Source organism: Melanotaenia boesemani, chromosome 10 (assembly GCF_017639745.1).
Source record: "Melanotaenia boesemani isolate fMelBoe1 chromosome 10, fMelBoe1.pri, whole genome shotgun sequence".
NCBI classification, from domain to species: Eukaryota; Metazoa; Chordata; class Actinopteri; order Atheriniformes; family Melanotaeniidae; genus Melanotaenia; species Melanotaenia boesemani.
The window spans coordinates 37,613,390-37,634,293 of NC_055691.1; the positions used below are offsets into that span (position 1 = coordinate 37,613,390).

The following is a 20,904-nucleotide window of genomic DNA, read 5'->3' on the forward strand; positions in this document are numbered from 1 at the left end:
ATGCTAAGAAGATGATTTAAAAAAAAATAAAAAGGACAAAATATGTTAAATATAGTTACCACTTTATTGAATAAACGATTCAACAGCTAAATTACAATGATTGGGTACTTCTGTACAAATAGGGATCTGAGTACACGGTGCTGCAGGTGTAGAGAAATAATCCAACACTTTCAGTCAAATCATCCATCAAACAGAAAAAGATGGAAAAGAAAAATGATCTTCAGCTCATGACACAAGCCAAACAGTTGGGGTCGAAGAAGTTTGACATCATCGCTTCTGGTTCACGCCTGTGAGATTCTTCAGCTGTAAAAGAAAAAATCAGTGTAAACCCCGGCCAGACTGATTTATTTGATATATCTACCGTCTCCTCACAGCTAATAAACTCACATCGGTTATTACAATAATCAACAAGTGGTGCGTTTGTGATGATCACAAAGCTACAGGTCTGTTGGGTGTGCTGGGGCATGGACGAGGTTTCAGCAGATCTGGAGGCTGAGAGCTTTAACCAGCTTTAGAAAGTCAGCGAAAAGCTGCTGAGTTTCTAAAGAGACCTTCAGGTTTCACAAACTGGATATCGGACTTGAAAAACTGCCTCCATGTTTTCAGCAGGAGGGTCGAAGCAGCTGAATCCACCAAATGAAACGAACCCGTTAGCTCAGACTTGTGCGTGGATGCTGGACGGCGCACGTTAGCCCGTCGTGCTATTCAGAGCCCTGATGATGGGATTCATGAAAACCAGAACCGTCTCTCCAGCATCAGAGAAACCACCTCTGTGCTGATCCCGAACCAGGTGCTGGTTTACCGTTTCTGAGAGCTGAAAGGACAAAAACTAAAATCACTGTGTTTGGGTTTAGGAAGGAGACAACGCTGCCCCCATCAGAGCAAACTGGAAATTACAATATCCTCTAGACATGGCATCAGGCATTTTTCCCAAGTCACTAAAGATAGCTGCTATTAAGCCTCCTAAAGAAAAGGACTCTAGACGCCTCTATAATGAACAACTATAGACCGTCTCTAACCTCTTTTATTTCCAAGATTATTGAGAAAGTTGTATTTCACCTGCTTCATGACTTTTTAAATGAAAGTGTAAATCTTGATAAATTTCAGTCCGGCTTCCGATCTCATCACAGCCCTGAAACAGCTCTGGTCACAGTGTTAAATGACATTAGGTTGAATACCGATTCTGGTCTAGTATCAGTCCTGGTTCTGTTGGATCTCAGTGCTACGTTTGATACCATAGACCACAGAATCCTGTTGCACAGGCTGGAAAACTGGGTTGGACTTTCTGGAGCGGTCCTTAACTGGTTCAGGTCCAGTTTAGAAGGCCAGAGTTATTTAGTTCCGATCAGCAGCTATAAATCCGAGTGAGTGGCCATGACATGTGGAGTCCCCCAGGGGTCAGTCCTTGGACCTCTTCTGTTCAACTTGTATATGCTCCCTTTGGGTCAAATATTACAGAACTATAGCATTAATTATCAAAGTTATGCTGATGATACACAACTTTATGTGTCTCTGTCACCGGGTGACTGCAGTCCAATAGACCTAATGTGTCAGTGTCTGGAGCAAATAAACACCTGGATGAGGGAGAATTTTCTACAATTAAATGAAGATAATAAAACTGAGATTATTCTGTTTGGTAGCAAAGAGAAGAGGGTCAGCATTGGTAAACACCTGGAGACTCAGGCTCTTAAAATCACCAACCAAGTTCGTAACCTGGGAGTGTTGATAGACTCAGATCTGACTTTCAGCAGCCACATCAAAGCTTCACTAAGAAGCTTTTTACCAGCTCAGAAACATCAACAGGATTAAAAGTTTAGTCTCCCAGAAAGACCAAGAGAAACTCATCCATGCATTCATCTCCAGTAGACTGGATTACTGTAATGGTCTTTTAACAGGACTTCCTAAAAAGAGCATTAAACATCTGCAGCTCATCCAGAACGCTGCTGCTAGAGTTTTAACCAGGACTAAGAGATCTGAACACATCACACCAGTTTTAACATCTTTACACTGGTTTCCAGTTTAAACTGGTTTCCAGTCAGTCACAGAATAGATTTTAAAACCCTTCTGCTTGTTTACAAATCCCAGAATGGTTTAGGCCCAGAATACATCTGTGATATGTTCAGAGAATATAAACCTAGCAGAGCTCTTAGATCCAAAGACTCTGGTCAACTAGTCTAGACCAGGGTCCAGACCAGAGTCCAGACTAAACATGGAGAAGCAGCATTTAGCTGTTATGCTGCAAACAAGTGGAACAAACTGCCAGTGGAGTTTAAGCTTTCCCCAAATGTAGACATTTTTAAATCCAGGTTAAAAACATTTCTTTTCTCATGCGCCTATGCATGAAATCTGCATGTTAACTTTTAACTCATCTTGCTTTTAGTCATATTAATGTAAATTATTATTTTATTGTGATTATGTGTTGATGCCTTTTACTATTTCTAAATATCTGTAATGTCTTTGTTTTATGTAAAGCACTTTGAATTGTCCTGTACATGACATGTGCTGTACTAATAAATTGCCTTGCCTAGACCAGGGGTTCCCAACCTTCATGCAAATACTAAAAAGCCACGGACCCCCTGCCCCACAGTGATGAAACCATGCTGGTTTCATGCTTTCAAAAGCGAGATTGTCACCATAAATCATGCATTCTGGCCGACGACGAAGCCAAAGTTAAATGAACAACACAGAGCCCCCCATAATTTTTCTTTAAATTGGGACAATGGCTCTGAACGTTCAAAGTCTCAGGGACCCCCTGTCCTCTTTGGGGCCCAGGCCCCAGGTTGGGAACCACTTGGACCTTTTTCAGCTACGACCCCCAGAATAACACTGGTGTTCGTGACCCCCTTGTCAGACCAGTTCGGGTCTGCAGTCTGCTTGACGGTGAGCTAGAGGTCGTTAGAGAAGCTTCGGTTAAACTAAGATCCTTCCTGCTCCGTCTTCGCTTTCATTGGTTGTTCCGTCTTTGTTTTAATTCTCAAACTTCCATCTAAAAGGCCGACAGGTTTTTCGTATTCTTTCACCCCGCTCTGGTCACAACCCGACATTACGTAGAAGCAACAACTTCTTCTGCTTTTCATGGCGGTGGGCAGCGATTTGGTGAATTATGGCCACCAGCTGGTGAGGAGCGTGGACCAGAACGCCAGATGGGACGGTGGGTAACGTGCGATAACTCTGAGGGTTCATTCTGCAGCATCTTCTAAATGTAAAGCTGGAAAACTGTCCGACTTTTCAGAAAGAAGGAAGACAAAGTGGGTTTTTATTGCTCTTATCCATTTTAATGTGTGAAAAGACTTTTTTTTATTTTTTTTTTTAATATGCATGAACTGCTTTTTTTTTTAAATCATGTAAAGAGACACAGACATGCCAACCAGAATCCTACAGGTTTACAGACGCACCAATCAGAGTCCTGCAGGCTTACAGACGTGCTAACCAGAGTCCTGCAGACTTACAGACGTGCTAACCAGAGTCCTGCAGGCTTACAGACGCGCTAACCAGAGTCCTACAGGCTTACAGACGCGCCAATCAGAGTCCTGCAGGCTTACAGACGTGCTAACCAGAGTCCTGCAGACTTACAGACGCGGTAACCAGAGTCCTGCAGGCTTACAGACGCGCTAACCAGAGTCCTACAGGCTTACAGACGCGCCAACCAGAGTCCTACAGGCTTACAGACGCGCCAATCAGAGTCCTGCAGGCTTACAGACGTGCTAACCAGAGTCCTGCAGACTTACAGACGCGCTAACCAGAGTCCTGCAGGCTTACAGACGCGCTAACCAGAGTCCTACAGGCTTACAGACGCGCCAACCAGAGTCCTGCAGGCTTACAGACGCACCAATCAGAGTCCTGCAGGCTTACAGACGCGCTAACCAGAGTCCTGCAGGCTTACAGATGCGCTAACCAGAGTCCTGCAGGCTTATAGACGCGCTAACCAGAGTCCTGCAGACTTACAGACGCGCTAACCAGAGTCCTACAGGCTTACAGACGCGCTAACCAGAGTCCTGCAGGCTTACAGACGCGCTAACCAGAGTCCTGCAGGCTTACAGACGCGCTAACCAGAGTCCTGCAGGCTTGCAGACGCGCTAACCAGAGTCCTGCAGGCTTACAGACGCGCTAACCAGAGTCCTGCAGGCTTACAGACGTGTTAACCAGAGTCCTGCAGGCTTACGGACATGCTAACCAGAGTCCTGCAGGCTTAAGGACACACCTATCAGAGTTCTGTAGGCCTACCATGTTTTAAGGTATATTTGAAGATATTGTCCATAAATCACAAAACAGAGTTTAAAAATTAAAAGTTCTGAGAAGATTAAATGCTGATGAAAAATAGATAATATGCTCACGGTAAGGGCAGCTCCCATGAGCCCCTGCACCACTGCTTCACCAGTTGACTGCGCCTGGACAACAAAACAGAAGAACAACATTAAACTTGTTATCTGGCAGAGTCTCATGTCTCATCCTGTTTTGTTGGCTCTTCATTAAGATGTCTATCATTTCCCCAAATTCAGGACAAAACTTGAGTGTTAAAATAATCCTGAATGACTAGACTTCTTTCTGCTCTTCTTCATCTCCTTAAAGCTCTACCTGTTTGGCTGTGGAGGCCATGTTGACCACATCTTGAATGCGGTTATCGAGGAAGCTCCAGGTGTCCTGGAAATCAGGAGAGGAGTCCTGAACCATCACCAGCTCCGTGGTGTTATAGATGCCTGTCAGCACCGCACGCTTCGTGTACCAGTTCATCTGCAGAACAGACAAAAATCAATGTGCTCATTTTAAATCCAAGTATCTTAATTCAAACTGAAACACATGAAACATGGAGAATGTGCAGCTTATTAAAGGAATAAAAGAAGCTACGAGACGTGACAGGAAGGAGAAAAACACAGGATTAACCTTTCAAAGGTTGGAGACGTTACACGATTTTATACATCTATACGGTTAGAAGAATATTAAAAATGGGTTTTTCTAAATATCTTAAAATTAAAGCAAAAGTTTGGTTAAGAGAAACCTCTTCTTTGTGGTACAAACATAGAAAGTAAAGTGACTTGTAAAATACTGATGCATTTTAAGTTTTTACTCAGTATGACTGATGTGAGAATAAAGACTTTTTCATTAGTTTAAGGTTAGTGTGGGGTCGGCAACCTTTACCACTCAAAGAGCCATTTAGACCCGTTTACCACAATAAAGAAAACACTGGGAGCCACAAATCCTTTCTGACATTTAAAATTAAATCACACAATAAACAACACTAATAAAATAACACTGTATATAAGGTTTTTATCTTTGCCTTTATTTTTTTATATAAACAAAATGTGTTGTATTTATTAAATCAAAGAACGACTGCAGAGAAAACGACAGCACATTTCTGCATGTGACAAAAACATTCTTAATAATAAGACGTTGGGTTGAAGGTTACTTTCCAGGAAAATACCAAAAATTATTTTGAGTCCTTGTATTTATGAAAAAGTATCAAACTTAAATGATCCACCGGCAGCAAACCAAAAATGTGTGTGTGTGTCGTCTGCCGCGTGCAGCCAGCGACTCCCCGAAAAATAAAACTGGTTCACTGAACAACGAAAAAATATAAATATATGCTAAATCATAGCCAATTAAAATATTGATCCTACTTGGTTGATTCCTGCTCCTGAACCTCGTCAGGGCTGAATCAGCTTCATCTTTACTCAGGACTGGATGTTTTCTTTGAATAAAGTTCATGCTGGAGGTCGGCAGCACTCCAAGGTCAGACCTCGTCATGTTCCCACGAACGTCGGGGAAAGCTTTCCAAGCTTCCAACACAAGTTTGTCCGCTTCCTGATTCTGAATGAGAACGGCCCTCTGACGGCAACGTCTTCAAGGTCTGAAGTCGGGTCTTTGTCTGCTCGGTCGGCCGGTTCCATTTCAAGATCAGGTGGACTCACACCTGCCAAGCTGTGTTAGGATGGATCCAGGCTTAGTTGGAGTGCCAGGGAAGGATAATGTAGGTTTCTTCCTCTCTGGGTTAGGGTTAGAATCGTTACCCAAACTATGTTTGCGGTGACTGCAGAATGTAAATACTCTGAATTTATCATGTGAGCCTCTTTGAGCCTTTCTGTAAATCTCTGGTAACACAGTCAGCTGAGCGTCCTTTCCCTAGAGCAGTGTTTCTCAATCCTGGTCCTCGGGGACCCCTTCAGTGCATGTTTTAGAGGTGTCCATCTTTAACACACCTGACTCAAATGAATGACTCGTTAGCAGGCTTGCAAAGAACTTGACAAGCAGTTTGGTTAATCTGAATCAGGTGTACTGGAGTTGGAAAGAACTAAACCATGCAGGGCAGTGGTCCCTGAGGACCAGGATTGAGAAACACTGCCCTAGAGGACCGTGTTCAGCGTGTTCAGGTGCTGGCACGTCTACCATGAAGCTGCTTTTCCAGCCACTCTGGCTGTTCCAGGAAGTGTGAGCCCTTTGCTGCTCAGGAAAGTTTTCACTTCTTCCAGACACACAGCATGAAAACACATTTTAACTGAATACACATTTTATTATTTTGAAAAGCCAGGGAGCCGCATGAGAGGGATGAAAGCACCAATGCTCCGGAGCCGTGGGCTGCCCACCTCTGGGTTAGTCCTTTTTACATTAAATCCGAAGGCACCTCTAATAAACATCTAATAAACCACATAAAATGGAACGCTTTCGTACCGTTATTGGAAGATTGTGTCTATCGGGTATGAATGGGCGTGATAACAGAACGCTCTGAGCTGCACGAGGGCGGCGTGGTGTGAAAAGCAGCAGGTTTCCACACATTAACCCACCACGTTGACATGAAACTAATTCAGGCTTTTAGAACGAACACGTTAACGGCGTCGATGATCGAAGTCGTTAACATGACGAGCCCAACCCATCCGTCATCTCTCTGTTATAATGGTGGACATGGAGGCAAGATCAGCTGGCCAGCTCTGTGGGTAGATCTGAGAATAAAAACAACATGGATGGAGCAACGCATGGCGTCACACCCGCGGAGGATGGTGGTGTTTTAACACTCACTTTCAAAAATCTTTTATCCGAGCTTTGCATAAATGTGGCTGATCTGTGGTCCTCTCTGTGTGTCTGCACTCTGCCTCATGTTGCTCCGTGATCAGCTGTTGGTGATCAGCTGATCGGCTTTTCTCTCTTGCTGCGTATGTTTATGGATCAGCTGAGAAGGAGGAAACTAGCGTTCATGTTCACACCGTCACATATTTACCTTAAAGTCTTGTTGTTGGCAGGACCTTCTCTAACAGTAGCTGCTGGTGGTAGACAGGGTTTATACTCCAGCTATGCAGGGGCGGGTCTAGAAAAGTTTTGATGGGGGGCCAGGAGCCCCAGGAAAAGGGGGGCACAGATGAGACCTTTTTTAGGACTAGATTTTATGAAATATTGAACTGATTATTACAACTTAAGTGATCATCTGATGTAAAAAGTTAATAAAAACTAGTAAAACAAGCAGCCAGTGATGTGTTTTATCAGCAGGTGTTTACTTTGGGTGAAGCTGCTGCACAAACACACTTCAATGATTAAAGGAAAAAGTTGTTTTTATCCAGATCATCAGTTTTATCAGTTTTTTCATCAGTGTCGGCTGTTTAACTTCAGTCATCACATCTGCTGGTTTTATGGTAAATGGACTGTAATTATAAAGCCCTTTTCTAGTCATGTTGACCACTCAAAGCGCTTTAACACCACATCACATTCACACACACTCATACAGCCCTTCTACTGTTATATACCAAGTGCTGCCACTAGCACACACATTCACACCTGATAAACACTTCAGAACGCAACGTAGGGTTCAGTGTCTTCAATCCACCGACTTTCTGGCTGGCTCTTCCTCCTCCACCCCATCTCCGCCACCACATCTCCTCCACCACATCTTCATCAGCACACATCCATACACGCACACATACACTCAGATTAATATGTGGCTGAGCACAGAGGAGCCAGGTAAGGAAACCCTATCACAAGAGCCATCTGCACACGGAGAGGACCGGACCACAGCGACCAGGGATCCGACACAGGCACCAGCCACAAGACCAGTACCAGGGAAGGCCCCACAGCAGAGATGGCTAACACCAACCCCGGCACACAGGGCTCCCTCTAAAGAACACCGGAAAATACGCAAATACATGAAAATAGTAAAAACAGTAAAGACTAAAAAGTACTGTTATTATTAAAATGTGTTCAAATAAAATGTTCCTAAAAGGAACCAGGTTACAAAAAAATCTATTAAATATCACAAAAAAACAAAAAATAATAATAATTAAAGCTGCAAGCAGCGATGAAGAAAGTTTTCTGCCTCGAGTGGTCATTGTCTCTCTCTGACCATCATCTCATACATCAATGGGCCCAATAATGACATCAGAAGTGTTCATGACCATGTTCTGACCAATTGTGTGAAATAAATACAAAGAAAAGCATGGTTTTAATATTCGCAGATATCAACATGGCCAGCAGGTGGCGCTATAGTGTTTGATCATGTACTAACATGTTGAGGTTGGGACTTTAATGACAACTGCCAAATATCACGTCTTTTGGTCAACCGAGTCCAGAGTTATAGCCACTTCCTGTTTGATGGCGAGGGACTGAAACCTCACAGGCAGCCATTTTAATCATGATGGTGTAAGGAGATTGTGATATTTTCAATGATGAGGTCTCCAAGAATGATATTGATGAGTTTGAGTACGTTTTTAAAGCTTTCAATGGTAAAAAATGTGGTACTTCCTGTTTCCAGGGGGCGGGGCTATGGCGTTGACAACATCTGGACATGTAGATGTGGTCAGCATGGAAATGACATCATACGTTGTTTTATATGTAAGTTATATCAGTTTCGTCTCTCATGGCGAGATATCAAAGTTTGAGGCCACGCCCCCGCCATGCCCTTTCTCCTTTGAGAAAGTTTTGCATAACTTTAGATCACACATGCCTCTGGAAGCTTCACAGTGATTTTGAGGTAAATATGATAAAATCTGTAGGAGTTCGTTCAAATGCAATGGCAAGAAACAGGCAAAAATGACCCTAAAAATTATTCTTTTTTCAAAATGGCCGACTTCCTGTTGAAATTAGCCTATACCTGTAATGGACAATTTTATACATCCTGGCATGGTAAATCAATGTGGTGTAATTTCATGCATGTCGGTCCACGTATGGAGCGGGGCTGGTTGATTAAATTATTGTAGGGGGCGCTATAGAGCCACTATTCCAGCATATGTCAATTTGGCTCAGTTCCACGTCTGACTACAATTCTTCTTGGCAAGTTTGGTGGAGATTGATGGTACACCGGGTGAGTTACAAGTACTTCCTGTTTGGTGGCGTCAGACCAATATTCGCCATGGTTACGTTTGGCGAAGGAACTTGATTTTTATTGTGGTATCATGAAAGGGTTTGACCTGTTGTCAAGCACTTTCAAGTGTCTGGAGTTTATGCCTGAGGAGAAGGACCCTGGCATCTAAAAAAAAGCACTTCCTGTTACAAGTGGGCGGGGCTAAGGGCTAGACCGGAAGTGGTCATATGGGTGTGTTCGGGACTGGACCTTGAGTATTCCCTGTGAGTTTGACGGTGACTGGGTGAAAAATGAGGGAGTTATACTTATTTATGATGTCATGACGTCTTATAGAAGTTCGCCATGGCGCCACGGTCTCGCCTTGCAGTGTAGAGCAACAGTTTTCACCGGATATCATCACCAACTTGTTTTCAGGTGTCTGACCCAGTTTGACCCCGGTTGTGTTCAAAACGTCAGAGAAGTGGGTCTTCGAGTAAAAAACATGACTTCCTGTCGCCAGGGGGCGTGGCCTATTCATAATCCAATAATGAGGACGTAGATGTCTTGAGGATGGGACTAGTATCATACGTGGCTATTTTGGTTCAGAAATGTTGTTTTATGTAGGAGTTATTTCAATTTCGTGTTTCATGGCGAAACATTAAACTTTGAGGCCACGCCCCCTGTACGCCCTTACTCCTTTGAGAAAGTTTTGCATAACTTTTGATCACACATGCCTTCTGAACATCCTGAGCCATTTTGGTGTCAATACGATAATATCTTTAGGAGGAGTTCGTTCAAATGCGAGGTCAGTAAAACGCCAAAATGGCGACTTTGACCCAAAATGGCCGACTTCCTGTTTTTTTTTTAAGAGCAGTACTGCAAGAGGATTTTTTGTTTGCCCCACCACTTAGAACATGTGTAGCGAATTTCATAAAGTTTGATGACATGCAGTGGCGGGGCACCATATATAGGTGACGCTCTCGTTCAATTTTGCCCGAACAGTCTCGAGAACCCCACCATAAGTAAATTTACGCATTCCTTTGGGGGGGTACGCAAAATTTGGTGAGTTTTCAAGCATGGGCAGTACCCCAAAAATGCGTTTGAGTTTTGAGAAGAATAATAAGAAGAAGAAAAAAACGGAGCAATTACAATAGGCCTTCGCACCACCTTCGGTGCTCGGGCCTAATTAAAAGCCATATTAAAAAGGCGAGCTTTGAGCCTGCTCTTAAAAACATGGACGTCCTCTGGAAGGCTGTTTCAGAGACAGGGCTGTAATATAAAAAAGACGCCTCCCCGTGGGTACGTGTCCTGACTTTAGGAAGGGTTACAAGACCAGTTCCAGAGGATCCCAGGATCCACAAAAGTTTGTAAGGTAAAGCAGGTCTGAAAGATCAGAAGGTCCAGAACCATTAAGGCATTTATAACCTAGTAAAAGAACTTTAAAATCGATCTGGAATCGATCCCGGGAGCTAATAAAGGGATCTTAAAACCGGTGCAGTGTGGGCCCGTCTTCTGGTCTTCGTCAGGACACGTGCAGCTGGATTTTGTAGTAACTGAAGAGCCAAGAAACTCTGTTTGGGCAGACCAGAAGGCAGGGTTACAGTAGTGATAGTAGGTGATAGTATTACATAAAACATACAAAAAACATACAAATTTGGAGGTGCAGTAGTATTTTCAAATGCCAATGTTGTGACAAAACAACAAACAAGTTAAGATTTAAAACACAGGCACTGTTTAGTGGTCTCACGCTGTCTTTCCCTCAGGACAGATCGGGAAGCTCCAAGTGGAATCAGTTTCAGTTCAGTCTGTAACGCACGGGGAGCAGAAAGCTGAAAGCTCTTTTTCCAAATTCTGTCCTTACTCTAGGAACAGATAAAACAAGTGAAGTGCAAGGATGTAATGCATAGCAACGGCTTGTTGTCTGCAATAACGTGCATAAGTAAAAGGGAATCAAGCCTAAAAGAGCCATAATGTGCATATCTACGAGCAGTCAGAGAAGGCAAGTTTGATTTCAAGTACAAATCACAATGGTGGGGGAGACGACTGCAGCCAGGGACAAATCTCAGCACTGAATGAAAAACACTGTCCAGGGACTGGAGACATTTGGACGATGCAGTCAAATCCAGCACATCTCCATAGTCAAGAACAGGTAAAAAGGTTGCTCACACTAATGTCTCTCTGACCTTGAGAGAGAAGCAGGTTCTATTTCTAAAAAAGAACCCAAGCTTCACACGAAGTTTAGTGACAAGATTATTTATATGTGCTTTGATCGAAAGCTCCTGATCAAGAATAAAACCCAAGTACTTATAATTTAAAACCTGCTTTACAGGTTTTCCTTTGGATGTTATTTTATTTGTAATATTTTGTGCTAGCACCTTTGAATGAGAGAAAACCATGAGCTTGGCTTTTTCTGTATTTAAAACCAATTTAAGATCATATAAACGAGACTGAATAACATTAAATGCAGCTTGCAAAAACTCAAAACCCTGAGTGAGTGAGGTTGAACAACAATAAATAATGGTGTCATCTGCATAAAAATGATACTTTGCATTTGAAATTAAAAGAATTCACTCAAAACAAAACTATTCTTTTAAACTTTTATCGCTGTGGTATGGAAAGTCTTCTCACCAGCGCTGTCCCTGTGTGGTTTGGTAATCTCACTGCGAAAGAAAAGAAAATTTTAAACAGAGTGGTTCGCTCTGCTCACAGGACGATGGGCTGAGACCTGCCGGTCCTGGAGGACATTTACAAATCTAGACTTTTAACAAAAGCTCTACAGATCATCAACGATCCCTCTGGCCACCCGTCTACAGAGATGTTCTCCTGCCCTCAGGGAAACGATATCGCTATTAAATGCACCACATCTCGTCATACTAAGTTTTTTTCAACGATGTACGTTGAAATACCTCAGACATGCACCTTACTGTGTTACTTACCTCTTTTACTGCTATTTATTTAGTGTTTTTATTGTTTCTTGGTATTATGTGTTTTTAGGCTTGTGTTTCGTATGTTTTATCTGTTAAATGTTGACAGTGCACTTTGAGCTCTTTGCAACTGTTTTCCAATGTGGTTTCTTTTCTGCAAATGGCAAATAAACTGAGCTGAACGGCGCAGTTTGAGGTCTCGTAACGTCACAAGAACAGTCAATTTTATATTATTTTTTATAAATGAAGCCAAATGAGATGAGAAAGAGGGCGGTAAGACCGCGGTGAAATCTGGGTTAGGTTGGATATTCGGCAGATATTTGTACTGGAGCAGTGTCTTGTTTAGGGACCACCAAATGACAGGCTTTCTGTGAAACGAAATTCTCATAAAGGACATAAAACAATATTTTCATACTAAAGAAAAGTGGACCTCTGACGTAAACAGAGAGAAACACTTTTTTTTTTGTTTTCATAAGATGCAATTTTTGAATTGCTTCACATTTTAATACAGATTTAAAAAATTGAAGAAAAAAAAATCCAATAGCTTCTAAACCAGGTGACCCAGTCACTTCAAACCACAGCAGAATGGAAGCAGATGAACATCCAAACGAGACACAACTCTTCCTGACTTTCTTCAAGCTGAGTCCCAGTCCATGATCGACCACTTTGTGGAACTAAAAAATAGGAAGTAGCTTTATGCTTAATAAGAAAACAAACTGTCCAGAATGAGTTGAACCATCACCCTGAAAACCAGGTAAAAACCGTTACTGTGGAATGTGTGTGAAGAGTTCTGACATCGTGTGTTACAGCATTTATGCTTTTGCTGTTGAAAGTGTTCATGTTCGTTAAATATGTTCTTACACACATTAATATCTCTGTAACTTTGGTAGGAATGTGGCACAGGGCAGTGTGTGTGTGTGTGTGTATATGGGTAAAGGGGTATATGTGGCAGGGGGCCTGTGCCCCACTAGAGCTTTATGCCTAGCAACGCCCCTGGTCTCTTCTCTTACACAACTTACTTGAAAGAATTCAGACTGAGCTGAATCATTCAGATTTTTCTTGGAGCTTTAAAATGGCCTCAGCAGGCCTATGAAGAACAACACACCAGCTTACAGGTGTGTGTTTAATATGGCAGCTCAGACAGTGTGTGTTTGAACGTGGCCCGCTGCACACACTTTGCATACACCCCGATGACCAACTCCACCCACCACCACGACAACGCCACACTCCATTCCCTCGCTGCCAGGGGAGCACCTCCACCTGCTACCTGGTCTGTGGGAAATGCCGAGTACCGTCCGTTTACCGCCTGCTGCTGGGGCACGGCACGACTTCACAGGTACATCAGGCATGATCGTAGCCTGGAACGTTCCACATCACCACATCTCAGGAATTTCAGCTCCCCAGTGGTGGAGGGGAGACGGAGTAAAATACATTCATCACCTCCCCGACGGGAAGTCTGGCACCACCGAGTTCAGAGTCGCGGGTTGTTCGCTAGTCAGTTTTCTTCCATTAAATCTGAAGCGCTTCCTGTCATCCAATCAGAGACTAGTACTCTCTGCAGTCAGTATTTATGTGGACTCATGGCGTCACGCCTGTCTGTCCTACACAGAGTCAAGGATTTTAGATATGTAACCAACACAAGCCTCTAAAACTCTACATCCTCGACATCGACAAACAGGTCAAGTGCTGATTGGCTGAGTTGGTTTGAAACATCCGGAAAGGACTGATTTAATCACAGAACGACTGATGTGTAAAAACCATAGAGACGGAAACACAGACATTAGTTTTAACACCAGAAAGCAGCTCTTTGCTCCAGAGGTGGAGGCAAGCCTACACTGCATGCCTCTGAGACTCCCCCTAGTGGCAGCAGCATGCTACTACAAACACAGAGATGATAGAGAACCATGCCTGACCCTCACCTGGGAGGTGGTGGGCCGGATACTGTGGGGGTGGTGATGAAGGGGGGACAGGAAAGTATGGGCAGGAGGAGAGGGGGGTGGAGGGTGATAAGACCCACTCACGTCGGTGGAGCGGTCTCCAGCGTAGTACCAGATGTCGTCCACCATGGTGGACAGGTGCTTCAGGCTGTCGGGGATGTTGTGAGGAAGGAGCAAGATGCTCAACGCCTGATGACACACATGCAAAGTCAAGAATGAAGAAACTGTGACCGAGTCACAGAAAGCCACTTATTTCTGCAGGGAAGACGTATGAAGACGCACCTGCGGCCAAGTTTCCACATAAGGGATGTACATCCGCAGCCTGGTCTCGACGGCATCTCGGAGGAATTCAGCCGTCTTCTTTCGTCTGTGAACGCAGCTAAAAGTTCATTTCCCTCCCCCCAGAAACCCACATGAAGCAAAGCAAGGCTGAACATGAGGCTTAGAATCAAAAATCTGGACCAGCTCGTTTATTCCGTTGCGTTTTCCAGCAGTCACCGTTCCACATGCTAAAAGCTTTTTCCTAAAAATCTGGAGTTTTCCTGCTTCGGGATCCAGGCTGCTGCCAACCCATCCGGCTGAAGTTGCCTAAAAACACATTAATGTGCTTCGAACTGGATTTTCATGGCTGACCATTTAAATAAAGAATCCTGGACGTACTTCCTGCAACATCTCGACTTAATAAAGATGTTTGTTTTTCTCAAGTTTTTAATTTGATTTTTCTCTAAGTTTTCAATAACAGGTTTATGGAATATATTTATTTATCTATTTATTTTTGGTATGTATATTATTTTTACTTATTTTATTTCAATTTAATTGATTTGATTTAAAGGGCTAGTGCACCCAAAAATGCATGTTTAAGCTGTAAACAACACAGAATTATTTCATTGTGATGAAAACCACCTTTACTGTTTTACAGTTTATTTTAAAAACTGGATTTTGTGGGTAAAATTGGCTCATAGCGCCCCCTACAGGGTAAAACCTGGTTATGTTTTTCATGATGTGGAGTCATTCTGGTGCTTCTCTACATCATGGGAAAATGTTAAAAACCCCACAGCCCCGCCCTCCAGATGCAGGTAGGCGGGGCCTCGTCTTGTAGGGATGGAAAACCACGCCCACCAACTTATCTGGTGTAGATCTGCTAGTTTCAGAAGTCTGTTCTTCCACAGAGTTTCTGATGAAATCTTCCTGCAATGGGACAGATTTGTGCTTCTGAGGGTGTAAAAGTAAAACAGGACTTTATTCTTTACCTGCTGATCCTCCTCTGGCGACAGACAGCAGCTCATATCGTAGCAGCAGCAACTTTCCAGAGCTGCTGACAGGCAGCTAACAGCTAACAGCGCTAACGGCTCACACTGATACGTTCAGGACCACCTGGTTCATGTGGAGCTGAGGAGGTTCTGTCTGTGTGTCCCGCCCCGCCCACTCTCCACCCCCTGATCACCCCACACCTCCCACCCCAACCCATGCAGTTTCAGGCATTTTTCAAATTCAGCAGTGGGTGGAGTTACGCAGAAAGTAGGGGGTGGAGTTACACTTTAAAAATCTGATTAAATTTTTACACTTTTCCTCTGAGGACAAAGTATTTTATTTTAACTTACTCCCTCCTCCCTGTTTTTGCCATTTCTCAAGCAGACAATGTAAAAATCAACAGGTTGGAAACACTTTTTACACAATTATTCCTCTAACAGGTCCTGGATGTTTATGGTCTAGTTATGTGTCTAACGTGCAGCTTCGTCCTGTTTAACTACCTTTACATGAAAACGAACCCTGACTTAACCATTAAATATCCACATTCAGGCCTGAAGCGGAGCCCGCCCACCGGACGGACTGAATTAGCCGGTTTACGTACTCGGCCTGGCCCAGCTGCACCTGGTGGTGCTGCTCCGCCAGGATCTCCGTCAGCTGCGAGTTGCAGTGAGCGATGAAGTGCAGGACCAGGTCCCCGGCACCGTTGGAGAACATCCCAGTAGAAGCAGAGGACAGACCTAAAGCCTGCAAGAAACAACATCAGTTCACTCAGGCTCACATTTCCCTTAAATCTGTCTAGAAAACTTTATTTAAATCATCTACGTTGGACAACAATAAAACTGTTTTCAGTTCCACTTGTTTCCAATGCAGGAGGTTAAAAATGGAATAGAATTAAAAATAGAAATGGAATAAGCCTTCCATGCTTGGGTTAACAGCCACGTTGTTCTCATTATACACTTTATTTCTATAAATACAGTTTGATTTCTTAATCATATTTTACTATCAGGTAAAAATGATCATTACCATGCAGGTATGTCTAATTATTTATGTATTCATTCTACAGCGATCAGCAGGTTATTGGACTCTACATGTCCACGACAGCCATGAACATGCTAGAAACCAGCCTTAAGTGTAGTGGACATTATGAACGAAAGGGTTCAAATACAGTACGTAGAAAAGACATAAAAACCAGATAATATGCAGAATTAAACTAACATGAAAGTAGAAAACGCCACGACCACATTAAACACGGATAGAATAAAACATGTAGACATGATGTGTGGAATGTAATGAAGGGTCGGTCGGAAGCCAAGTTGCTTCTGCAGCTCACCCCTGCACCGGCTGCGATGGCCTCAGTGGACCAGCCATGCTGGGGGACGAACTCCAGAGCAGCCGTCAGGATGCGAGTCTGGAGCTGCTCCTCCGTTTCGTACTCCTCGTCCTGCTCCTCGCTCCGGGGACTGCGTAGGTACGAAGTGAAGTTTCAGAGGGAGGATGATCATGATCAGGATAAGACGTGAAATGGTTGCTGCTGACTGACCTGCTGTCCGTTTCTCCGGCTGCTGGATCGGGGTCATGCTGGTCAGCTGCGTGAGCCCGGTAATGCTCATGGTACGATGTGGATGAGGATGAGGAAGATGAGGAGGAAGGGGGCCTGTCAGATTTGGATTCGTCCTGCAGTCTCAGCACTGCAGAGTGGAAGCCTTGTCTCAGGCTGCTGCATCGATGGTTCGTCGGTGCTGCCACAACTGGAGGAGATATTCTGATCAGCTTCTGATTCATCAATAATCCCTCAGACCAGGACCACGCCTAACACATGACTTCATCACACCACGCCTAACACATGACATCATCAGACCACGCCTAACACATGACATCAGACCACGCCTAACACATGACATCAGACCACGCCTAACATGACATCATCAGACCACACCTAACACATGACATCATCAGACCACGCCTAACATGACATCATCAGACCACGCCTAACACATGACATCATCAGACCACGCCTAACACATGACATCATCAGACCACGCCTAACACATGACATCAGACCACGCCTAACACATGACATCAGACCACGCCTAACATGACATCATCAGACCACACCTAACACATGACATCATCAGACCACGCCTAACATGACATCATCAGACCACGCCTAACACATGACATCATCAGACCACGCCTAACACATGACATCATCAGACCACGCCTAACATGACATCATCAGACCACGCCTAACATGACATCATCAGACCACGCCTAACACATGACATCATCAGACCATGCCTAACATGACATCATCAGACCACGCCTAACACATGACATCATCAGACCACGCCTAACATGACATCATCAGACCACGCCTAACATGACATCATCAGACCACGCCTAACACATCATCAGACCACGCCTAACACATGACATCAGACCACGCCTAACATGACATCATCAGACCGAAGGAGGGCAACAACTAAACGCTGTGAATCAGCTGCAGAGCCGTGGCTCCACCAACACACTCGGGCCTGAGAAGCATCAGAGAAAATGGAGGAAGGACCGGCTTCGTGCCTCTGGAGACGTTAAAGATGCTGAAAATCAGGCTGCTGTAAAAAATACCAGGACCCAGTTCATCTCTACCTAAACTCTGATCAGGGTTGTTTTTGGCAGCATCTCAGTTTTAGTCGACAAAAACTCAAAAAAGGTTTTAGTCTAGTTTTAGTCAAATAAAAAATTTATTTATGTCAATAATACGTATTAAAAAGTGGAATCTAGGTTGACAGGTTATAACATGTAAATTATAAAACAAGTTAACCTGAATGCTTTTACATAATAACCAGATCCTTTACCAGACTGATAACTTTAGCCGAGACTTTCCCATCAACAGGGATGAAAAGCTGCCGTGTTTTACTTACCTGCTGCTGGACAGAAACTTTTATTTCTATATTTCACCTTTTTTCATGAACTGATGCCCGACTTCATACAAACATGTCACACAAGAAAACAGCAGATCTATAAGTTCAACATATAGCAACACATTGTGAGCTTGTTGTTTGGTTATTTTCATCAATAATCACTAAATTAAAAGGAATGTTTTAGACTTAGAAGGTTTCCAACCAACAGCAGATACTTTCTGATCTACTCAGGGTTCTTCTTCGCACAGATAAAGTTCTAACTGTGGAATCAGTTACTCCTAAAAAGCAAAGGGCAACAACATCCTGACTTTGGTAACTGTGGCTTTATTTCTGAGAATTTTCTTAAGTGTAAAACTCCACCCTGAACACACACATGTCCAAAATATGAGCAAAGGATGAAGAAGACATGCTCAACGTGACCTGGTCTGCCAGTGGAATGATGATGGATTATAGTTAAAATATGTTCATATATCGTTTCATCGCTTCCACCAAACCCCTTCATCCACGCTGCCGCCATGATTCATCTATGAAAGAATTAAATGCTCATCTGTGTGCTGCACGTCAGGTGGTGGGCGTGGCCAAGGTGCTGACGGACAGATTGCACAGAATAGGCAGAAATGTCGCGTTTTTAATGTCGGATAATCAGCTCTTGAACATTCAAAATCTCACAAACGTCTCGTCATGTTTTTGTCATCAGAGCCATTTTTAGCTCGTCACCGTCTCATTATCGTCATGAAAAAAGGTTCGTCAACTAAATAAATTCGTCATCGTTGATGAAAACAACAGACTGACGACAACACCTTAACTTTTACCCTCTCAAGAACCAGCACACCGCCACTTCAACCAGTTGAACCAGTGCAGACGATCAGTCTGCTGCTCTATAACCACAAACTGAAGTCGTGACTGTCATCTGTCTCGTCTGTTTATCCTTTTTTTACTCAGTGAACTTGTTCTGTTTGTTGGCTTATACTTTTTTTTCATCACATCAAGGCTTGCGAGAACCGTAAGTTCAGTTCTCAGTTTGTCCTGTACGCTGCAGAACTGACAATAAAGCTGACATTGAACGCTGTTGAATCCCTTTGATTCCTCTCCTCAGGCTCGGTTTCACTCTGTGAAAGTTTTTAAAATGTTTTAAGTGAGTGCTGTCGGGTTTTAGATTTATTTTGCAGCCCTGGTCCTGCAGATTCGCCTGTATCTGCTGCTTAGACCATGTTGAACCGGAGACTGTCTCAGATTTCTGAACTTATTCAAAGGTAACGCGGCCAAAAAGTAACGCAGTTACAGTTGGCAGCCCAGTAAAACAAACATGGCTCGTACAGGTTAGTGCTTCACCACGGTCTCCTGCTGCTGTCACGTACGACATGACAGAGATCACTCCGCAGAAACCAGAGTGTTCAGTCCAGATTCTTCGTAGTGAAACCTGCTGTCATACACAGTCTGTGGTAACGTAAGATAGAAAAAAATCTAATGAAACTATCGCGGCCTGCAAACCTATCGCGCTCATTTTTTCTTACCGACAGGCCTATGTAGGACATAATGTAGAACTTTTGCATTAAATTAAAATTCATTGTGTGTGCGGCTGTACTCTTTTTCTCTGTGGCTTTGTGTGTGTGTTGCCCTGCACTTCAAGAAAGCGTGATGTGCGAAGAAACATTTTACTGACATTTTACATAGCCCTCCGTTTGAAGTGTGCCTCTGAAAAACCTTGGTTTGAAGGGCCCTACCACTTACCCCTACCCCCCTGTCCTACCCCCCAGTCCTACCCCTACACGCAAACGCACAAATGGTGCAGCTTTAAATTTTACACACGCAGTTGACAAGATCAATGTAAACTTTTATTTGTGGGATCTCACTTGAAGGAACTATAATGTCTGAAAAACAATTAAATTTTGACATAAATATGATGTGTTCATGTGTACATTGCAACACTTGTCATGCTACAAAACAAACAAACAAACAAAGCTATATTTAGCAGCTCTGGTAGAAACACGGACAGCTCCAGGGAAGACCCCTCCTAACCCCCCAGCTGTAGGAGCGGTGGTGTTTGTCCCAGGAATGATCTCTACCACACCAAATGGCTTCAACTACTAACATCCACCTTTCTGCTCATTAATCTGTCCTTCATGATCACCTTCTGTCCGGTGACTTTGGCTCTGGTAGCTAGCGGCAGCACTGGATCGTTTCCAAAACAATGAGGCTAAAAACCGAAAGTGTCTCGTGTGAGGTTTCTGGTGAGATTTCCGTTTCCGTAAGAAACAATAACAAAACAACAGCCTGTTCTTACCGCTGCCCAGCCCCCGGAGGAGCCTTCCAGCCCGCAGACCTCTCAGTAACGCCGCCATAGCCAGCCGGACCGAGAAGCTCGCAGCTGCGTCACTTGAGCGCGACGATTAGATAACGGAAGTCATGTGCGCAGGAAGAAGACCGGAAAAGCCTAAGAAAACAAGAGTTTGATAATCGAATACATATTCTTAAACAGGCTTTTTATGGAGATAATACCTTTATTTATATCAAGTATTTCGTAATATTGGTGGGCTGTGTGTTACGTTACATTCTTCTCTTTTCGAGACACACAGTGAATACCCAAGACGACACGATTCGTTTTATTTTGAAAA

At 43.6% G+C, this 20,904-nt stretch overlaps 1 protein-coding gene across 1 annotated transcript; it reads right to left on the reverse strand.

Moving 5' to 3' along the window:
• Positions 1-50: 50 nt before the first annotated feature.
• On the reverse strand, positions 51-20,723 carry coq9 (coenzyme Q9 homolog (S. cerevisiae)). Its single transcript, XM_041995988.1, has 9 exons — positions 20,574-20,723; positions 16,909-17,116; positions 16,699-16,828; positions 15,970-16,112; positions 14,400-14,484; positions 14,202-14,306; positions 4,576-4,731; positions 4,335-4,388; positions 51-303 (listed from the first exon to the last, which is right to left on the reverse strand). The coding sequence occupies exons 1-9, from the start codon at positions 20,629-20,631 to the stop codon at positions 268-270; spliced, it is 975 nt and encodes a 324-aa protein (XP_041851922.1). The 5' UTR covers positions 20,632-20,723; the 3' UTR covers positions 51-267.
• Between the last annotated feature and the right edge of the window lie 181 nt (positions 20,724-20,904).

Coding starts and splice junctions, on each gene's coding strand:
- coq9 (XM_041995988.1), bottom strand. CDS start 20,631: ATGGCGGCGTTACTGAGAGGTCTGCGGGCTGGAAGGCTCCTCCGGGGG. Junction 16,829..16,908: donor GCCGGAGAAACGGACAGCAG/GTCAGTCAGCAG, acceptor GTACCTACGCAG/TCCCCGGAGCGAGGAGCAGG. Junction 14,485..15,969: donor GTGCAGCTGGGCCAGGCCGA/GTACGTAAACCG, acceptor CTGCGTTCACAG/ACGAAAGAAGACGGCTGAAT.